This window comes from Dermacentor albipictus, chromosome 8, assembly GCF_038994185.2.
Source record: "Dermacentor albipictus isolate Rhodes 1998 colony chromosome 8, USDA_Dalb.pri_finalv2, whole genome shotgun sequence".
NCBI classification, from domain to species: Eukaryota; Metazoa; Arthropoda; class Arachnida; order Ixodida; family Ixodidae; genus Dermacentor; species Dermacentor albipictus.
The window spans coordinates 77,453,853-77,473,191 of NC_091828.1; the positions used below are offsets into that span (position 1 = coordinate 77,453,853).

The following is a 19,339-nucleotide window of genomic DNA, read 5'->3' on the forward strand; positions in this document are numbered from 1 at the left end:
CACGCCTAGCCCGCACAAGTACACATTCTTAAATTCATTGTTATTTTCGTTATTAAATGTTCGCACAAGCTGCCCCTAGACTCAGTAAACCACCCACTGACAGAAATTCCTATGAGAAATAAAGTTTATACTACTACTGCCTACATATCAGGTGCCGTGTCATAATTTGATTATCTTGATTGCTATGACATCTTACTACTTTTTAGAGTTCAAAAAATTAAATGCATGACGTGTTCAGATCACCAGTTGAGCGACATGCCCGTGTCAGAGAATAAGTATAGGCACATAACTTAGAAAAACTTTGGCCCATTTAACCAGAGATCATCGATGATTTTGCGGATACTTTGCATCTCTCAAGTCATAGTTTATTGTTGAATGTATGAATATTTTTTATGCAGAAGCTTGTAAGTAAATTACGTACTACATACTCATTGAAATAGAAAAACGTAAAAGTTGTCCCCTGCAGCCCATGAATTCCTAGGTATTGTGGCGTACTCTGTGCGTTAATAACGTGGTTTTTATACATTCCCAAAATTATAGACTAATTCCATGGGTAGAGATTTGTTGGCACTTACCGTCAGACATTGCCACTTGAACAGCAAAGCCTGCAGAAAAGAAATAGCTCGTCAGATCAAGCTACCAAGGACAATAAATGAAATGCCAATGGACATGCCGATAAATCTATTTGGATTTACTGTTACTTTAGCGTCCCTATTTTCTTAAACCTCGGCTGGCGTTTGTTTTGGTAAACATGAATCAAGCAAGGCGCTGGTAGTAACTGTGGTGGCAAAACGATGCAGCAGACTGTGAAAATAAGACTTTTGAACGATACAAAGGTGACCCGCCATAATCTGAGTTTCACGTACATGGTAAGATTAGTCATGGATGCCAACAAACGAATGGCCCAGTTTTAGGTTCCCAATATTAATTTTGTATAGCTTAGAAACCATAACGTATTTAGCTTTCTGCATTAATGGGTATCCTGACGTAAAGGAGGCCGAGCCACCAATGTACCTTTCAAACAATAGTAATAAACAGTCCAGTACGTGTAAATAACTAAGTCTTCGGCCGCAATTACATTTTGTAGCGTCATTTATCCGAATGTACTGGTTGCGTCATCAAAGTTCTTTTCGCATTCAGGCGTGCAATCTGCAGGAAGATTTGAAGTAAGTATACTAACTTTTGGGGTACATCAATACGCTGCATAAAGTTATGCTGTTCGTAGGGTGAGCTGAATCCTAAAATTAAATATCTGCTAACATATCACAAGTCACCAAACATCCAGCCGTTGTGGGGGCCTCACCCGTAGTCTTGGGTCAAAGCATCGACAACAGAGTAGCGCAAACAATCACAAAGGCATTTATTCAGACACTAATGCCTGCTATCCGAAATGCTATACGCAGAACATACCGATGGTCGCGTGACTAATCTAGGTACTGACTCACCGCGACTGTATATCCAGCCCCATGCTAGACACAAACGCCTGGTCATTCGGGTATACGGTCATGCGAACGATAATACCTCGCGAGGCTGTCTTCCAGAAGCATGGATCAGACCACACGCAACACGTCCGCGCCGCTTGGCGATCCCCCGAGCCAAAGAGGAAGAGCCTTCTCCCTTTTGTGCCCAAGTAGCCCCGCCATTGGATTGCGTAAGCAGTTCAACGCTCGTGCCATCTGTCGTAGTACTCTGGAACCAGACCAACCACTACCTCAATGCCATGCGGCGAAGCCGGAATACAGGAGACGGGAGCCATGCGGGGAAAACAACAGCAGGGAATGCGTGAACTTCGCGCATCCCCACAGCCTCTCCTCTAAGCAGTAATGGATCCGCTGCGCCAATTCTACAAAAATATATTTATTGATATACCGGTATATAAATGCGTGTAAGAATTGGGAAAACTGATAGCTCCGAATTTGCCATTTTTCACGGTTTACAATAAGGAGCAATAATGTCCAAATGCCACCAGTGAGCAACAATAATTTGATAGCTCCTTTTGAAGTAGCATGGCAAAGACTGAAAGAAAGAGAAGAAAAAACAGGAGCTTACTAACCAGCTCTCTTTATGTCAGTCCTCGTCTTGTCGGTCTGTTTCCCAATCTGAATGCCAGTTACACATAGGCTTAAGAGTAGTGTTCTGGTTCGTTAAATGTTCTTTACTATCAGATTTCTTCTGCATGGATGTATTAGTCATGAAAATACCGTCTGTGGGCCTTCGCTTTCTCTCAATTTTTTAAATAGTGCACTTGTTAGCTGAACTCATTTAAGGCCCCATTTGTGCAGGCTAGCGTTATTTTTTGGGTGAAAAATAGTGTTGTGTTCCTAGAAAACAGCAGGTGTCTAAGAAGCGTAGCATGCTTAAATTTTCTAGATTGAGCTTCACAAGAAACCGATGTAGCAAAACTATTTGCTCTAACTTACACGGAAGTGTGCAGAACACATTCCATGTGCGTGAAGAGCTCACACTCAATGCGCTAGAAACCCCAGCCAACCATCAACTGCAGCCTCCACTCTAGGTCAAGGGCGCCTGGCCTTTGATGGAAAGCAACTTGCTAAGAGACGCACTGATCTGTTGATTTATTGTAGAGTTCTACAACCGCCAGCTTGCGAACGCATAAACCGAGCTATATGGCCTCCATGTCAGATACAAAATGATACCGACTGATTGTGTCTTTAATGGAGAGAGCGATACACTGAGAAACAAACATTTATGGCATGCTGGACATGTTAATCTGGTTGAGAGCCTGACATAGGGTTGGTGTAAAAGCGTCGTTTCACATTTAGAAACTCAGTTTGGACGAAAGCAACACGTTCAAAAAGCAGCAGTGCAGCAATCCGCGACAGCTATTATTCCATTGTCGAAAGATACCTTGTAGCAATAATTGCACACTTCATAAAGCGTGAACCAGGTGAACATTGGCTTTGTAATTGAAACAGTGCTTTCACAATTATAGCCCCAAAATAAGGGTTGGGAATTGCCACAGCAACGTAAGAAATAGCTTACAGTGGCTTCCATAGCAGTTATTAGACCGCAGATGGCACTGGCACTTCTGTAGAATTATGGAACATCGGTAAAGGAACTAAATCTAAATTGAAATAGAATGTGGGATTTTACGTACGAAAACCATGCTATGACTATGAAGCACACCATAACGGGGAACTCCGGATTTAGTTTGACCACCTGGGGATGCTACCATTGTGGGTGAATAGTAACACCGATTGCTTAAGTGACATCAAAGCTTTTCTTTTCCCAAAGTGTAGGCATATTACCATCAAAAGTAATTTATCGCTAAACAATGTAAATGCTTCGATGACGCTGGTACTGGTGACAAATATTGCCTGCATTGCGTCGTTTGTATGCGTCTTATTCTTGCTTCTATTAGATACCTTTGTATCCCATGAACTTGCGCATTTCGTTACAATGAGAAGTTTCCGATAAACAGCTTGCTCTTACTCATGTTACATATTCTTTTTATTTACGTATAAGCTAATGGAAGAGCTAATATCTTATTTTATTTTTATTCATTAATAATAACGAACAAAGAAGGGGAAGCTGTCGCAAGCAAACGGCAATACTAAATTCTCTGTAAAATATATTTAAATATTACAGGGGCTTAAGTTGTCAAATCCACGTCCAAACTACCCCTGTAGTCCACCCAGCTCATTTAATGGGCATGGCAGAGCTGCAATATGAGATGGTGGGTGCGCGCCTGTACAGTTAGGGAAAACATACTATGGAACCTCAGAGTGGCCCCTTTTCACTATTACTATGCTGCACCGAATACATTCCGAATGTTTCTACGCGTAAGGGTGCTGTACGTAAAGAAGCCCACCATTCAATACCAAATTATGTAATGTTTTTTTTTTTACGTCTGGCAAGCGTGCTCTTTGTGAAATTGCAGGATGGTCTGGTACTCTAAGTTTCAAGGCAAGTAAAAAGCCGTATGAGCTTTTCGAGTATTCATCGAGAACGAACGAGCAGCAACAGGCGGCAGCCACTGTCAGAAAGAGAGGCCCGAGGGATCTAGCAACGAAAGCTTAGCTTTAAATTTCTTACGGATACCAGCTCTAGCGTATCACTGCAGAGATGCTTCGAAAACTCAGGTCAGAAAAGCTACGAGCTATTTGGCTACACCTGAATGCGGCAGTGACGCTAGTCCGGGCATTGTCGGGAGGTAACGTTTGTACTTCCAAAAATATCTGTTTTGCAGTGAACCTGGTGACGTCAATATAATTGTCAAGCGTTTTATACCAGCGTAACAATTTTCTAAAAAAGTGTATCACTCACAAAGTATTTTAAAAATATGTGGTATAGGAAGCAATACACAGGCAAAATTTTCATAATGTAAGGAAGTGGGAGGGGGGATTAAGTGAAAACTGTGGTATAGTCATTATTGGGTAATTTAGAGGCGGTATATGAAATTATTAAAAATATGCCCTGCTTTCGTGTGACTGGTCAGGATGCCTGAGAATTCATATTCACAAGCTGTTGCATTCAAAGAGAAGAGAAACACACACACACGTATATATATATATATATATATATATATATATATATATATATATATATCTCCAGAAGAGGGTTATGGCGCCGAAAAAACACAACACACAGCAAGCGAGACGGGACAGGCGCAACTTCCAACTGTTTATTCACCGCGTATGCGAATGAATATAAGGACAAAGACCCTCTTCAATAACCCTCTTCTGGAAACATGCACCAACTAGCCCCCCAACAAGTATTACTCAGTTATATATATATATACGCACGTAGGAAAAATACCGATGCTTGTCTGTCCAACAATTCAAACTTGAAATGGTTGTGCTTTCTCGTGGTTTGAATTTCTGGTGGGCTACATGCAGTTGTAACGAATTTCAGCTAGAAGGCTTAGAGGACTTCGCGGGAAATATGAGGCTAAGGGAAATTATTTTCGCCCAACAAATTACTTCGCCCAACAATGACCCCGGCTACTCAACTGGACAAATTTCTCGATTTGTACATTTCTGCTGTGCAATGGCACATTCTGCAGACCTATGGTAGACACGTTTTTTTTTTTTATTCAAGCAAAACCTTTCCCTCCGTCAACTGAAATTAACTAAAGGACTGCAGAAAGAATTGTACATTTATATAAAGCGCGCCAATAAAGCAGAAGGTATAGTAATAATCAACATGGCTGACACATTCGAGAAGTGGCTTGATGAAAATCTAAATAACAATTTAAAAAGAATTCTCTCTAACACCATAATCGATTTGATAAGCGATGGTAATCTCAGCGACAAAGCAATGCATTCGTTAGTCGCTCTCCGTCCGGTACAAGGAAGGTTTTGTTTACTGTCCAAGATATACAAGACTAATTACCCCAGTCTCACTATTGTGCCACACGTTGGACGTGCCACCAAGCGACTTTCAAGATAATTCCATAGCCTGATTAAGGGGATTTCTTTTACTTTTACTTCCTGTCTAAAGGGCACGTCCCACTTAGCTGGTATCACTAATCTTGACATCCCCTATGGCTCGTTGCTGGTTACACTGCATGTTGCCTCACTGTATGCTACCATAACCCACGACGACGGGATCCGATAATCATTAAGGCTTTACAATGGCTCACTTTTCGAGAATTTCGTGGAGAGCTGTACTTTAGTCACCTTTCTAAAACTCATATTATACCTTATTAATTTTGAATTTGACGTCGTACACTTTTACAAGGGAGTCAGACTTCTGTGGGGACCAAAATAGGTCACAATCGCGCTAATATATTTATGGGACAAGTAGAAAATGAACTTATTTTAACATGTGAACTAAATGCGTGCTACTATAAACGCTACACTGCTGCCATCTCTCCCTCTGGGACCACGGGTAGGCGGAACTTCTCGCATTCATTGTGCATCTTACTAGGTTTCGTCCATCCATTTCGTTTTTGCAATTCTAGTCACACTTATGTGTATTCTGGACGTCACAGTATCCCTGTGCGGTAACATCTAACTACAAAACTTTATAAGAAACTCACTGACGTTCACAGGTACCATTATTTCCAAAAGTAACCTTGTCAGACACTGAAAACCAACATACACCTTAGTCAAGCACTTATAGTTTCGAGAGATTGTGCTCCAAACACTCAGATTTTACGAACTGCCACGCACTCCACGTTGCCCTGATAATGCAGAAGTATCCGCACCTAATTGTGAATGGCGCTATTAAGAGAGTCGATGTAGAAGACAGCAGTGCGCTTCCTATAATGCATGAGCGGGTTAAGCAACAAAGGCATACTAATTTAGATTTAACACGTTCTGCATCAATTTCATAGTTAACATCATGCTTAAAAAACATAATAATATACTCGTGTAGAGTTATTGCGCGAGAAACTTTTTTCCAGAGCCGCCACATGCAGTTTACTGGCGATCAAAAAACTTACGCTACATACTAACATCTTCTAAGACAACAAGACCTATTCACATAGGCTGCCATCCTTGCAGCAAGTCACGGTGCAAGGTTCGTTCTCTCATGACGACTTTGCTAAGTGTTACGAGCACCGCGTCAGATTTAGGCTTAACATAAAAGGTAATTTCGACTGTGACACGACCAATGTTATCTATATGCTAGAATGTTCGGCGTCCAAGCTACAGTACATTAGAAAAACGAAAACACCCTACATTGCATTTTAATAATCAAAGATCACACGTCGCTAGCCTTGCTAGTTCTCCGCTATCCAACAATGTCACTATCCCCAGTCCACATTTTTTGACAAGCTAATCGCCTACATACTTGAATCTGCTTTCAAATCTCACCACGAAAGGAAAGTTCGCGAATCATTTCTAACCCACAAATTTGGAGCCGTGGCTTCAGGCATTAGCGAGAACGCGGGTACATCGACCTCTTGTTTTCCGCAAAATAGAGAATCGCATACTCGTTTTCCTCAGACTAAACAGGCAGTTTTTCATCGCATTGTTTATGCCACGTCGCCAGAATAGCTCTTCCCATATACGATACATGCGCGCGCTTCACCCCAAGTGGTTTCCTAGCTGCTCATGTATGTTTTTACATTATTTACCCTGGGAAGAGTGATGTTCATGAATTGTTTTTCCATTTTTGACAAAACTTGCGTACACAAGCTGTTTTGTAAACCCTGCCTTGGCTACATTTGTTGCTCTACGAACCTGCTGTTACCACTCCTGTTCCATGGTGCATCATTTTACCACGTTTGACATGCGTACTAATGATTCGTGACGGGTGCACTCACCTAACAGCAAAATTGGCCTTCTGTAATAGTTGCTTCTCTCTTCGTATTTTTTATTAGGTGTCATCTCTACTGTAAACCCGGATTTTGTTGTACATAGTCTTGCTCTACGAACCAATTACAACCATCCCACCACACAATTATTTGTTCTCGTTTGACATGCACTGTTGATTCATCACAAGTACAACCTCCTTACAGCAACATTGTGTATTGGCAGTGGATAAGCGCATAGGCGGGCCACATATATATATATATATATATATATATATATATATATATATATATATATATATATATATATATATATATATATATATATATATATATATATATGTACCAATTTCAGCACAGTGCCTTTCCGTTTCAGTATTCCCTCACGAAGGCCGCACTCCAGCCGAAACGTCGGAAATAATGCATCGTTGTCTTCGTACGTGCGTCCTCAACCTACCGTGCCTGTTCAACTACTGGATCCTGGATGACTCTCACTTTACATACATACATACATACATACATACATACATACATACATACATACATACATACATACATACACACACACACACATACATACATACATACATACATACATACATACATACATACATACATACATACATACATACATACATACATACATACATACATACATACATACATACATACATACATACATACATACATACATACATACATACATACATACATACATACATACATACATACATACATACATACATACATACATACATACATACATACATACATACATACATACATACATACATACATACATACATACATACATATGAATTGCTGTAGCACTACCAATCGTGCAACAGCGACGCCCGATAATCCGTTCCCTAACTTGGGTATTTATATGTGCTAGGTCTAGCCGGGAAGTGCTAGCGCCACTTAGAGCCATCGCGGGCGGACGTTAAACACGATATTTTTCATGATGCCATCAAATAACACGTGAACTTACGAGACAAGACACGTGGCTAATAAACGTTTGCATGTTACCTAATCGATTCAAGCTTGCTACATTCGCTGTAAGTTAATGAGGAGAACGGAAACTGAAGGCTCAATATTTGGGGACCACGACCATATTATAACAGGCAAAATACAGAGCATTTTTCTGCTCATAAAGTAAGACAGGTTGGCCTGAACTGTAATTTGCTTTAACCCGCTACTCTACACTGTGCAAGAAAGATGTGGGGAAACGGGCTGATGAATTATGAGTACGATATGAGGAGGAGGCACGTATATTCAAGTTCACAATGTTCCGGTAACGCCAAGGAGAAGAACCGATGGAAAAAGCATAGGGGTACTTAGATGTAGTTCAAGTTGAATGGTAAAAGGTAATCCAATAAAGAGAAGCGAAAGTGGACGAAAAGCTAATTTGTCGCTGGTGCCGATGAAGCCCGCTGTTATACATATATATAGAACAGGTACGCAGCACTGATGAATTATTATAATGCAGAAAGGTCGTTTCTAAACATCTAAACTCTCTTACGCGTCTGTGGAAGGGAGAAAGGCTTCAAATACGGTAATTCTTCTTTCTTTAGTTCCACGAATCTTTGTATAATTTCGCGTTGCAAATTTCTCTCAAATGAAGACACTAATTTTTGCATTGATTCTTTTCAAGATCACCGCTTCGGTTACCATCGAAAAAATACGCACTGCTAGAGAGAAATCTGCATCATCCCGCGTGGAAAACAAAGCCGTGAAAAAACACACCTGTGAGGAATGCCATAGAAAGAAGCCGTGATCGATTCATGCTCGGCTCCTTCTCTCCTGTAAGCTTCCCACAATGCTCTACGAATGGCTTGGGGTTTTCTCAGGCTTTGCGATAAGCAGTATTGAATGTTTCTTGGGTCCTCAGCACAGACGCGCCAGCAGCAAGAGTGCACCTGCAGGACTATTCTATTCATACGTCACTGGAGCTGTGTGCTCTAAAATAAGCTCTCTTAAAATCGTTTGTAACCAATCAACATACATTTTGGATTGTCGTCATAGATGCCAGTAACATAAGAAGTCATAGAAAACTATGTTTACACGCAGATGACATTCAACAACTAACAGAGTTCGTCGCACCGGTATGTCTTCTGAAGTTTCAGAGACCTTAAGGTTGTCAGTCACAGAGGCTGCAGAAAATATGTCGCTCCGGCGGGTTAACTTTCGCAAAGCAAACATCATCTATCATATCACATGTGCTTGAACACAGCCTCAAAAGTGGCCTGAAAATAAAAGATCGTCGCCTTCGAATGACATTTTCTCTATACTTCAATGTGGCTATTTCTTAGTGCATGAATCTCTCAGCCAGAGCCTGAAATCGTACTCACTACGAATATGTTTCATGATTGAAGAAGTAACTCCAGGCACCGCGTTTCACTCCTGTAAGGACAGTTGCGGTGGCAATGAAAAGACGGAGGGAATCCATGGTGTCGTTCACGTTCAGTGGGCACTGTCAAGACAAGTACATTAGTCTGCGCTAATAGAAATTGTTATTCATAAAACCAGTGTCACGAAACTCACACTAAAAACCACCGCTACAGAGTTGCCGGTCTGAACAGTTTATTCTGAGCAGTTTTGTTCCGACTAAAGCGAGGTGTTCCGACAAATTCCGACAAAATTCCGACAAAAGGCAGGTGTTTGCTGTTGAACGAAAAAAATTACTAGCGACCTGTTCCTGCCTGTTTGCTTGCTAATTCACTATACAGTGGGTGTGGACTATCCAAAAAATAATTTATGCTAGGGAGTCTCTACCCATTTTGCAACATTCTACATGTAGAAGCGTGGTACGTACATAATTCGGCGGCATTCGTGTCTGTAAAGTACTAAACGGCTCCAGAACAACGGAAAAGCTTATATTTGAAGAAGGAGCCTTAAAGCCACAGATTTGAGGCTACATGCACAAGTGCCTCGATGTAAAAAGCACTGCCTGAAAGGTCTCCAGATAAGTCGCGGTACCCCGGGAACTTTTCCATTGCCTAACGCACAATGACATGCGCTGGGCTGTTACGAATGCGATTACAAAGAAAAACATGGGTTGGGCGATTACGTTGGGTGATTACGAAGGGGAAAAATTGGCCGACGATTACGCTTCTTGGTAATGCGATCTTAGCGCGCAGCTACTGCCTTATTGCAACAACTGAGAACCGCATGCAGAACACGAAGTGCCGAATGGAGGTGGTTCTGCGTTTCGGACTGGGCAGCACACACGGCGATCCGCCGCTATCGAGTCGGCACTCGGGCGACGCGGCATCGCGCCATATTGTAGTGAGTCACCGCCACAGAGAGGAGGAGGGGAGATTAGCAATTATTATTTAATGTCTTTTCTGAGGTGGGATGAGGAAACGGGTGCCGCACAGGGATATTGAGCAGAGGTCACACACTCATTCACTCAGATATTGGCCTCAATGTGGCCGCACAAGGTTGAGGTGGGAAGTAGAACTAAAGGGACGAAACGCTACAAACTGTCTTTCGAGTCACAGCAACAGCACCGCGCCGGGTAAGCGGAGGTATAGGGCAAGAGTGGAGGTGGCAGAACGACAGCCAAGCGCATGCACTCCCAGAAGCGACAAATGCCACTGAGGAACGCGCCGCGCAAGCGGGGAAACGAGAGACACGGCTGAGAGGCGTACATCCACGTGACATGGCGACGGAGGAACGGAGAGCCGTGTATCACGCGCCAGGGGGCAAGGTGCGCCCGCCGCCGGCACCGCGGCAGTGCCGCGACAGCGGGACGAGGGACTGCGAGGGCAGAGTGGACGGTAGCGGTGAGAGTCACCGACACGGCGCTGCGCGGATGAAGGTGGCGAGAGGATAGGCGAGAACACGTGATCCGGCTTTCGTGCACAATGACAGCGCAAGACTCGCATCGCGCAGCTAGAGTAGCACATGGATGATGACATTGGTTACTACGAGGTCCAACGGTGAGGCTGACGGCGAAGCAAAACGGGGGAACGGGCGCCAAAGAGCTGGGCTTTAAAAAAAAAACTGGGAGGCGCCCATAACTTAAGTGTAACGTGGTGCCACGGCTCATGTTGGGAGTAGGCAGGGAATAAATATTCTTTGCGGACGCTTGTCTAAGCCTAAGAGTAAATGTTTAGTTGTCAGTGAAGCTCGTCTGACCTCCTACACTAATGAACCATTTAAAGGTATTATTAGGATATTATTACCGTAAAGAACTCCCTTGACGGCACATAACTTTCACGGCGTAAGCAATATTGGCAGTGGTGTGCGCCCAGCCAGGGGCCCTTGGGCCTGAACTGGCCACATCGAACCGTTCTGCAAATGTGCACTGTAGCCTGGAAAACAGGGCAGATGTTTCCAGAATGACTCCGATCCCCCAACCTATAATAGAATACGAAGAACTTTCCATCTGAAACTTGTCGGAGCAGAAACCTTGACACTGTTGTACCCAACCGGCTTCAGAGTGAACAAAAAGAAGGCGTTCATAAAATTTCCGCAATAAAATATGCAATAAGTATTTATTCAGAGTTGACATGGTACAATGCCATGATTTAGAATACGGAATAAGCCTGCAGTTCGCTTCTGGGACCAACGCAATGCATTGTAAAGGTAAGCAGTTTGGCAGGATAATAATACGCGCATGCTAGCTCTTAAACCAGCAACAAGATTTTACTTTTCTTTACTCGTGAGAGCATGCATACTGAGGAATCGAAGTAGTGCACCAAACAGTGCTCCAAAAGTTTGATTCCTGGAGTATTTTGAACGGTGTTTTAGCAATGACGATCACCTTTATTTGCAATATATGGTTCTCTTATATATGGGACACCACACTTTCTCTTACTAGCAAAAGGAAGTTTAGCGTTAGGAACAATTTCCTCCGTAAAACTCAGAATCAGTAAATGGGCACGCATTCACCAAAGTGGCATTCTTTCAAATTTTTAACGTTACATTGGAATAAAATTTTTAATTGGATCCATAATTATTTTCCTCCTTGTTGCATGAGATGCAGATACATGTCCTTGTGGCTCCACTAATTGCGTATACCTGGAAAAAAGATACAGTCAAGATGCGATCATGACTAGAGCCATCTTTGTGAATGACGTCTAAGAATCATTCAGCAGCCAGTCCTCGGTTAGCTTAAAGAAACATTACACAAAATATAAGGAACCGGATAGGAGAAAGTTATTGTTGAAGTTTGACGCCATGCTGACGTCAATCGGAAAATGTCTCATTCATTTCAGTACTACCCGATAGCCGTGCTGTTCAAAAAAGTGAAAACTAGCAAGAGTATATTTTAAAAACTTCATGATGTGACATCTTGGTATCACGGAAAAGAAAGCAGCTATAACATTTTCAAAAGCCTCCATGAATATACAGGTCGGCGAGCAACGCCTTCAAAGGCCTGTCACATGAGCCCTGTCAGTATTTATATAATAAATTGTATGCAACAAATTTCTTCTATAATATTCAATTCTATTCAATCTTTATTGTACATTTCTCTCGGCGCTTCGTCAATGATACCAACGATCAAGGTTAGCAGAATTATTGGCCAATCATGAGTGGCATATATGACAAAGGTATGAAATCTACCGAAAAGAATTGTGGCTGTATAGACCTAGGCCACTGTGCGTAACCAACAGTTACTTTTCTATTTCTATGTAGCATTGGCCAGAGTCAAACTAGAAAAAAAATTTATGGTGTTTTACGTGCCAAAACCATTTTCTGATTATGAGGCACGCCATAGTCGGGGCTTCTAGGAATTTGGACCACCTAGGGTTCTTTAACGTGCACTTAAATCTAGGTACATGGGTGTTTTTCGCATTTCGCACCCATCGAAATGTGGCCGCCGTGGCCGGCATTTGATCCCGCGACCTCGTGCTTCGCAGCCAAACATCATAGCCACTGAGCAACCACGGCGGGTCCAAGTCAAACTTTCTGCCTAGTGTTAACTTCAGCAAAGCCGGGGGCATGGGTGAACGTATAGGCGTTTTAATGCGATTAGCTATATTTTCCCTATCCCTCTAAAAAAATTCCCGCCTAATCTCACGCTAAACTGTGAGTTTAAGCGTGACGTGCATGTAAATGAGGCCCCGATGATGTTTCAAGCACAACGTGACAAAAAATAAGCTTGATATTCCTTCATGTAAGCAGGAGGACAAGACTGCGCGCCATGGTTCAGTCTTGTGCGATCGTGAGCAAGCCGCGCACGCGTAAGAAACGCAAATCGTGCGCTTAACATCCCGCGCAGCGCTCGCGCGGGAGCCTTCCGTCACGCATATACAAATACGAATAGGGGATCCGTGATGTATCACGTGATGTGCGCCGAATGTGCGAAAACAACGCTGTGCGCCTTCTCACTACCTTGAGGGGAATACGAAACTTTTCTGGGGGATGCTGAAGGAGACCCTGGTGTTTTGAAGGCTGCGTTCGGCCATCTTTGGTGTCAATTTTTCGGTAGACGTCCACGACCGACGTTCGTTCCTTGCAGCACTGCGCCTCCAGTCTAATGGTCAAAGTTGGTGTGTGTCGCCATGTTAACTTCTACAGACTTTCATGACCTACAACGTGGGTGCTGCGTGCAATGTGTACTGTCCCCTCATTGTGCACTTTGCGAAGTTTATGAGAGTTTACGAGAGACAATACACCGCAATGGGACGGCTCCAGAGCAGCATGTTCATATGGATCATGGATATGTTGCGGTCCCTCCCCTGCGATTCATGGATGATTTAAATACAGAAGTAAGAACACTGCTTATGATTCGTTTTCATTAAATGGTGACTAACTGACAATTTGTTATGATTTATGGTATGTGCAAAAATTTCCTTAATGGTGCATTTACTGGAAAGCGAGAAACTTATACGCTTGTGTAACCGCTGTTTTATGCATTGAAACATAAAGGTCACTGCAACGGACGCTCAAAATTATCATCTAGGAAATGGTGCTGTCCAGAGAATTTGTTCCAACTGGACACTCCGTGCGAACTCAGCGGCTGCAATTCATAGACTGAAATATTTGGCGTAAAGTAATTACTGAAAAGCCAATTAGCGTAACTAGGTAAATATTCAATTGAACGTTTCGATTTCTCGTAGAAGTAATGGCCGCCTCATCGAGTAATTTACATGAAGGGTTAGAATTGCGCCATCTCCCATATGCAATATTTAGAAAATTTGGTGCAGCTAAAGAAAACACCCGGTATATCTGAGGCAGTAAGTATCGTTTCTTAAAACCAGCCTTGTATAATTCCTCTATACCCATTGTGATGTCAGTTGGGTTTCTCAAAATACAGAAATCTCTGCTCTATTTGTTCTAACTCATAGTCGCTCCTGTATAGCAATAAATGAAAAAGAATTCTGTTTGAGGGAACTTGAAAACTTGACACCATGGCCATGAATGAGAAATTGAAGCAGCAGCAAACTTGTTTGAACGACCAGAGTAAGGCAATGGAAGCGTTCCATATCTAGCCCCTTCTCCTCGCTTCCTCTCCACCAAAGCTTAAACGTTTAGAGAAGGGCTCAGGCTTTCCTTTAGGAATTTCTTTGCAATAATTTCAAATCATACACAATAAGTAATAAACAAGTTTGAAAGTCGCCTTCAGTCAAATATAAGACGAACATGGTGTTCAAATGTCAACTGAACTTCAAAGTCCTGAGTGAATGAATGCAGTAGCTCGACAGACGACTCCAGTCAAACATACGATGAACATGGTGTTTGAAAGTCAACGGGTTTTCAAAGTTTTGAGTAAAAAAATGAAGAAGATATAGCTGTTGTCACGTTTGAAGTCAGAGACAGCGACAAAAAAATGAAAGGTTTCATGTCATATGGTATTCAAAAACTAACAATATTGATCACGACAGAGCGTACGCTGACCTTTCTCTCGCTACGTGCTTTCATAAAGAGTGAAAGTGACGACCGCTGATGTTTCTCAGGCAATGCGGTCTGCTGAACCAAGAAAGCGGCACTAGATGTGTTCCTTCACTTACTTATGATGCACAAAGAAAACATAAACCATCATTTCTCTTTCAGCGGCTACGCGATATGCGGCCTTATATCTGACGTGAACGCCCATTCGGGTAACTTTTTTTCATGGCATTGGTTAGGGACATAAAAACGAAAAGGCACACGACGTAGGCCATACATTCAACGCAAACTTCTCCTATTTCATAACAATTTGCTTCATTTTTCGAACTTTGCAATCTTAACTCTCATAGTTTCAGGCTATAAAACAAGTAAATATGCTTATTTGCCACAGGCTATTAAACATTACATTCGCTATTGAATTTGACTATAATATGACGTCAGTGTTTGGAATTCAGCAATAATGCTCCTGTATTATCGTGAGAGGGTCAGGCCGAAGTAGCCTGCGATAGGATTTTTGTGTAGTGTGAGCCTAATACTGGAAACAGTGCAGATAGAAAAAAGGAGACGGTTGTACGAAAAAAAATGCAATAAAGAAACGTAAAAAATTACCCAATCCATCTTGAATTTCCTATGGACAACGTCGGTTTACCTTTCCCAATACTCACCAAAACTTCCTAATAAACCATCTACTCATGTGGGTTAAGCGAAACTGTCTGGGCCGATTGTTTTCAGGAAGGTTTAGGCGTGCTTTTGCTCCTGTGAAACCTGGTCAATAGGAGCGCGACACTAGCAGTCATCATCAGAGCTTCGGTCCGAAATTATAGGTCATGGTTATCTCCTAGTCCAACAGTGTCAGACTTCGTGCGAGAAGCCACGGGACGTTAGTCTCATTCGCAAGTTAGCGAAAGGTGTCATGATCGCTTAGAACTTCGAAGGGCCCGCCGCATAGGTGAAGCCAGTGATTTTCAGTAACCCGCAGGCAAGACAGCATGTTTTCGATATATATCGAATTCCGCTCTACGTAACAACCAACCACCGCAAGCTTTGAACCTCTTTAAATTTGTTCGTGCTCTGGACGAGAACAGCGCTAAGTCCTACAGCACTCGCGATAGTGTGAGTTTAATGCAGTAACTGCGTCTTATCGAAGTGTGCAGGAGCTGGTGCGGACAGAAAACGCTGCATAAGCTCTTGCGATGCCTTACCCACTTCATTTGAACGTTATCTCCAACCCCCTCAACATAGCGTTAGCATTTTTAGGCGCCTTCACGAAATTTCTAGGGCCCAACTATCTGTGTATTGAGTTATCTAACTAGATTGGTGTGTGTAAATCTTTGTATCTAAGTGTTTCCCGCCAACCTGAGTCACTATGTAGTCCATCGTCGAATGGTTACTGTATAGGGCTGCTATGCTGAGCGAACAGATTTTGCGACAAACTGCCGAAACAAATAGAAAAAAAGCTATAAGCTTTTACATGCCAGAACCACATTCTAATTATGAGGTATGCCATCATTTAGGGATTGCGAAATAATTTGGACCACCTGGGGCTCTTTACCGTGCACCTAAATTTAAGTCTACGGCTGTTTTCTAATGTTTCCCTATGGAAAATGTGGGCACCATGACGAGGATTTGATCCCGCGACTTCGTCCTCAGCAGCCGAACACCAAAGACCAACTTGAGACACTAAGTATGTGGCAATGTGTACATATGTGCCGCTCTTCAACGAACTTCTTTCCCATCTAGATGGGTCACCATGGGTGCGGGAATGCATTTGTACCGTTTTTCAATTAAACTCTTTACACACGTGCCAATCTGTTTGTGCCGGTCTTCAATAAACGTCTTTCATGTCAACTTGGGTCACTGGGTATGTGCAGCAGGTGTGTGCCACTATGCAATCACAAACAGATCCTTCTAATTTCACGGGTGCTGGGTGGTATTGAAACTACGTAATACGGTTTCTTCAAGGGCAGCAAACGGGTACATTAGCAGATTCTCCACAAATTCATTAAGTACGGACCACTTTTAATGAGCAACTTGCACATGAACGAGCTGCGTCATGATTGCACTGCGTATGTGCCACTCATCAACGAAGGTCTCGTCAACATCGGTGTATATGTCACTGAATGTGCAACAGTGAAGGAAAAATTGGAGGACGCTTAAGCATCGTCTTTAAGAGTGGAACGCGATAGATTTCAAAGATCCCTGATTGCTATCGCTTTGCCCGACAGCCACATCTTTCTTGCGGATGCATGGAACCGAGCACGATGGTGTTGTTGCAGGAAACCGAGCTGGCTGCGCCGCTGGGTTAACAGACGCCGAGATGGGATTCTTTGCGACACGTGACCCTTAACTCTGTCGCGTTAAAATTACTAACGCCGGCATGTACCGGCGCACCATGCTTCTCGTCACGGAGATCTTGCGCGTATTTCTAGACAGCGCCAATCAGCCTGCTAATGCGTCGACTTACTGTCCTTGAGGAACGTTTCTGACGTTGGTTTGATTGCGCTCTGCATAGAAAATGTTTAAGGGATCTTCTTCGTCATTGAAACACGCCGCGTTCCCAGTGGTACACACCAATTTACCCAAACAGGTGTCAAACACGTTCATTGAAAAACGACACACATCGGCTAGCACATACCAAGTGACCCAAGATGGCATTAAGGATGATCATAGGAGACAAGCCCGCGTTGAGTGGTGCATGCACCGTACAACGAGTCAGCGTCAAAGAGTCCTCGAACAGCGGTACGAACCCAGTGCCTCACCTGCAGTGACCAATGTCCGCGTGAAAGAGGTTTGTTGAAGAGCGGCACGAGTGCATACATTTCCACATACACAATAACACAACCAGATGGGATGGTGGGTTGCGAGACCTGTAGCCTCTGCAAAGCAGCCCAATGCACTATACATTCGACCACTGACTACCCACTCGTCCAAGTAGGTGAAAGAAACGGCCAATGCTAAATCTTAACCATCGACAGTCAGCGTGAGATGTATTCTACCGAATTTTCCTAGAACGTTCCTCCACTCAAGGGCTGGGCATGAAAGAACTGTGCCTTCTGCTATATTAATCCTAGACTATATTCCTATTCTTTGTCGCCTAAGGTCCTACTTGTTTCAGTGAACAATTGCAAACTATACATGCGCTGATAAATAGCAGGGTCAATATTTATTGGAATGGATAAATTCATGACGCTGTGACTCTTGGATGCTCGGAACACATTAGCGTGCCCTGACTACCTTCGCATGTGCTCCTTCCCAGCTCCCCCTCAAACTGCTGTGACTCATGCGATGACCAACGCTCCAGTGAAAGTTGTTTTTTGGAATGGTTTGCAGCTGGATTGCACCACTAAATCCCTTCAATCTGCTACACCCCTACATAGATCCTACACACTTCTATGAAGACGCAGCTACTGCATGAAACCCACAGTGAAGCGAGTGGTGTAAGACGCAGTGCTGTTCTCGTCTCGAGCGCGAGCAATACCTTCACGTCATTACCTTCTACGAAGCTACCCGCAGTCCCTCGATATGTTTAGGAAGAATTATTGACAACATTACATTTCGTGCAAGGTAATTAGGCCAGGATTTTTGGCAGTTTTCGTAAAGCCAGTTTTCACACATTTATAAAATAATTTTATATTCGACTTCGAACTGCATTTTTGTTTTATGAACAACTCCTTAAGTGAGTTTAATGGTTGTGCATTGCTTGCGTAACCAACACTTATTTTCGCACTCGAGTTAGTGACCACTTTTCATTAAAGTGTAGACAGTAGGAAGGACCGGTGCCAGCTGCGGCCTCTCCCCCTCACACTTTCTCAGCAATTACGTGATGACAGAGTGGCGCATAGCAGCAGTTGCACCGCCACAGCTGTGGCCTCTCCCACTTACACTCTCCAAGCCAGCATGCGACGGCACAGCGCTGCGCACCACAACGCTCTTTTGTCAGACGTCTCGTTGCAGCAGTCGAATTAGTGGGATGGTTCCCAAGTGGCCCGGTGATCATTCCACGGCAAGCGGTTCAAAGAAGCGCCCCAAGAGTGTGGTTTCCTCGATACCAAATGCCAGAAGATGATCACATCCTACCCACAAACGTCAGGCACCAGCTGATGGTCGTTGTCGGGGATTTCAGCCAAGACGCCAGGAACAGACCCGCATTTGTCAGTGGTCTACAAAGTTCACTAGCGTTATAGTTGGTCACACCGACGACAACAGCCACCACGCAGCGTGGCAGCTGTCTTGATCTCGTCTTTCAGACCTATGCAACCCCCATAAATCTCGAGC

General features: G+C 43.3%; 1 protein-coding gene and 1 long non-coding RNA gene across 2 annotated transcripts in view; one reads left to right on the forward strand and one right to left on the reverse strand.

Moving 5' to 3' along the window:
• LOC135921162 (uncharacterized) overlaps positions 1 to 9,151 on the reverse strand; it is a 29,183-nt gene extending 20,032 nt beyond the window's left edge. The window contains exons 1-2 of the mRNA XM_065455472.1: positions 8,969 to 9,151; positions 576 to 605 (exon numbers count right to left, since the gene is read on the reverse strand). Of these exons, the coding sequence (XP_065311544.1) occupies positions 576 to 605; positions 8,969 to 9,008 (70 nt within the window). The 5' untranslated portion in view covers positions 9,009 to 9,151. The remainder of the gene's footprint in view (positions 1 to 575; positions 606 to 8,968) is intronic.
• LOC139048821 (uncharacterized) overlaps positions 1 to 19,339 on the forward strand; it is a 244,821-nt gene that overhangs the window by 178,261 nt on the left and 47,221 nt on the right. The gene's annotated exons all lie outside the window — the stretch shown is intronic.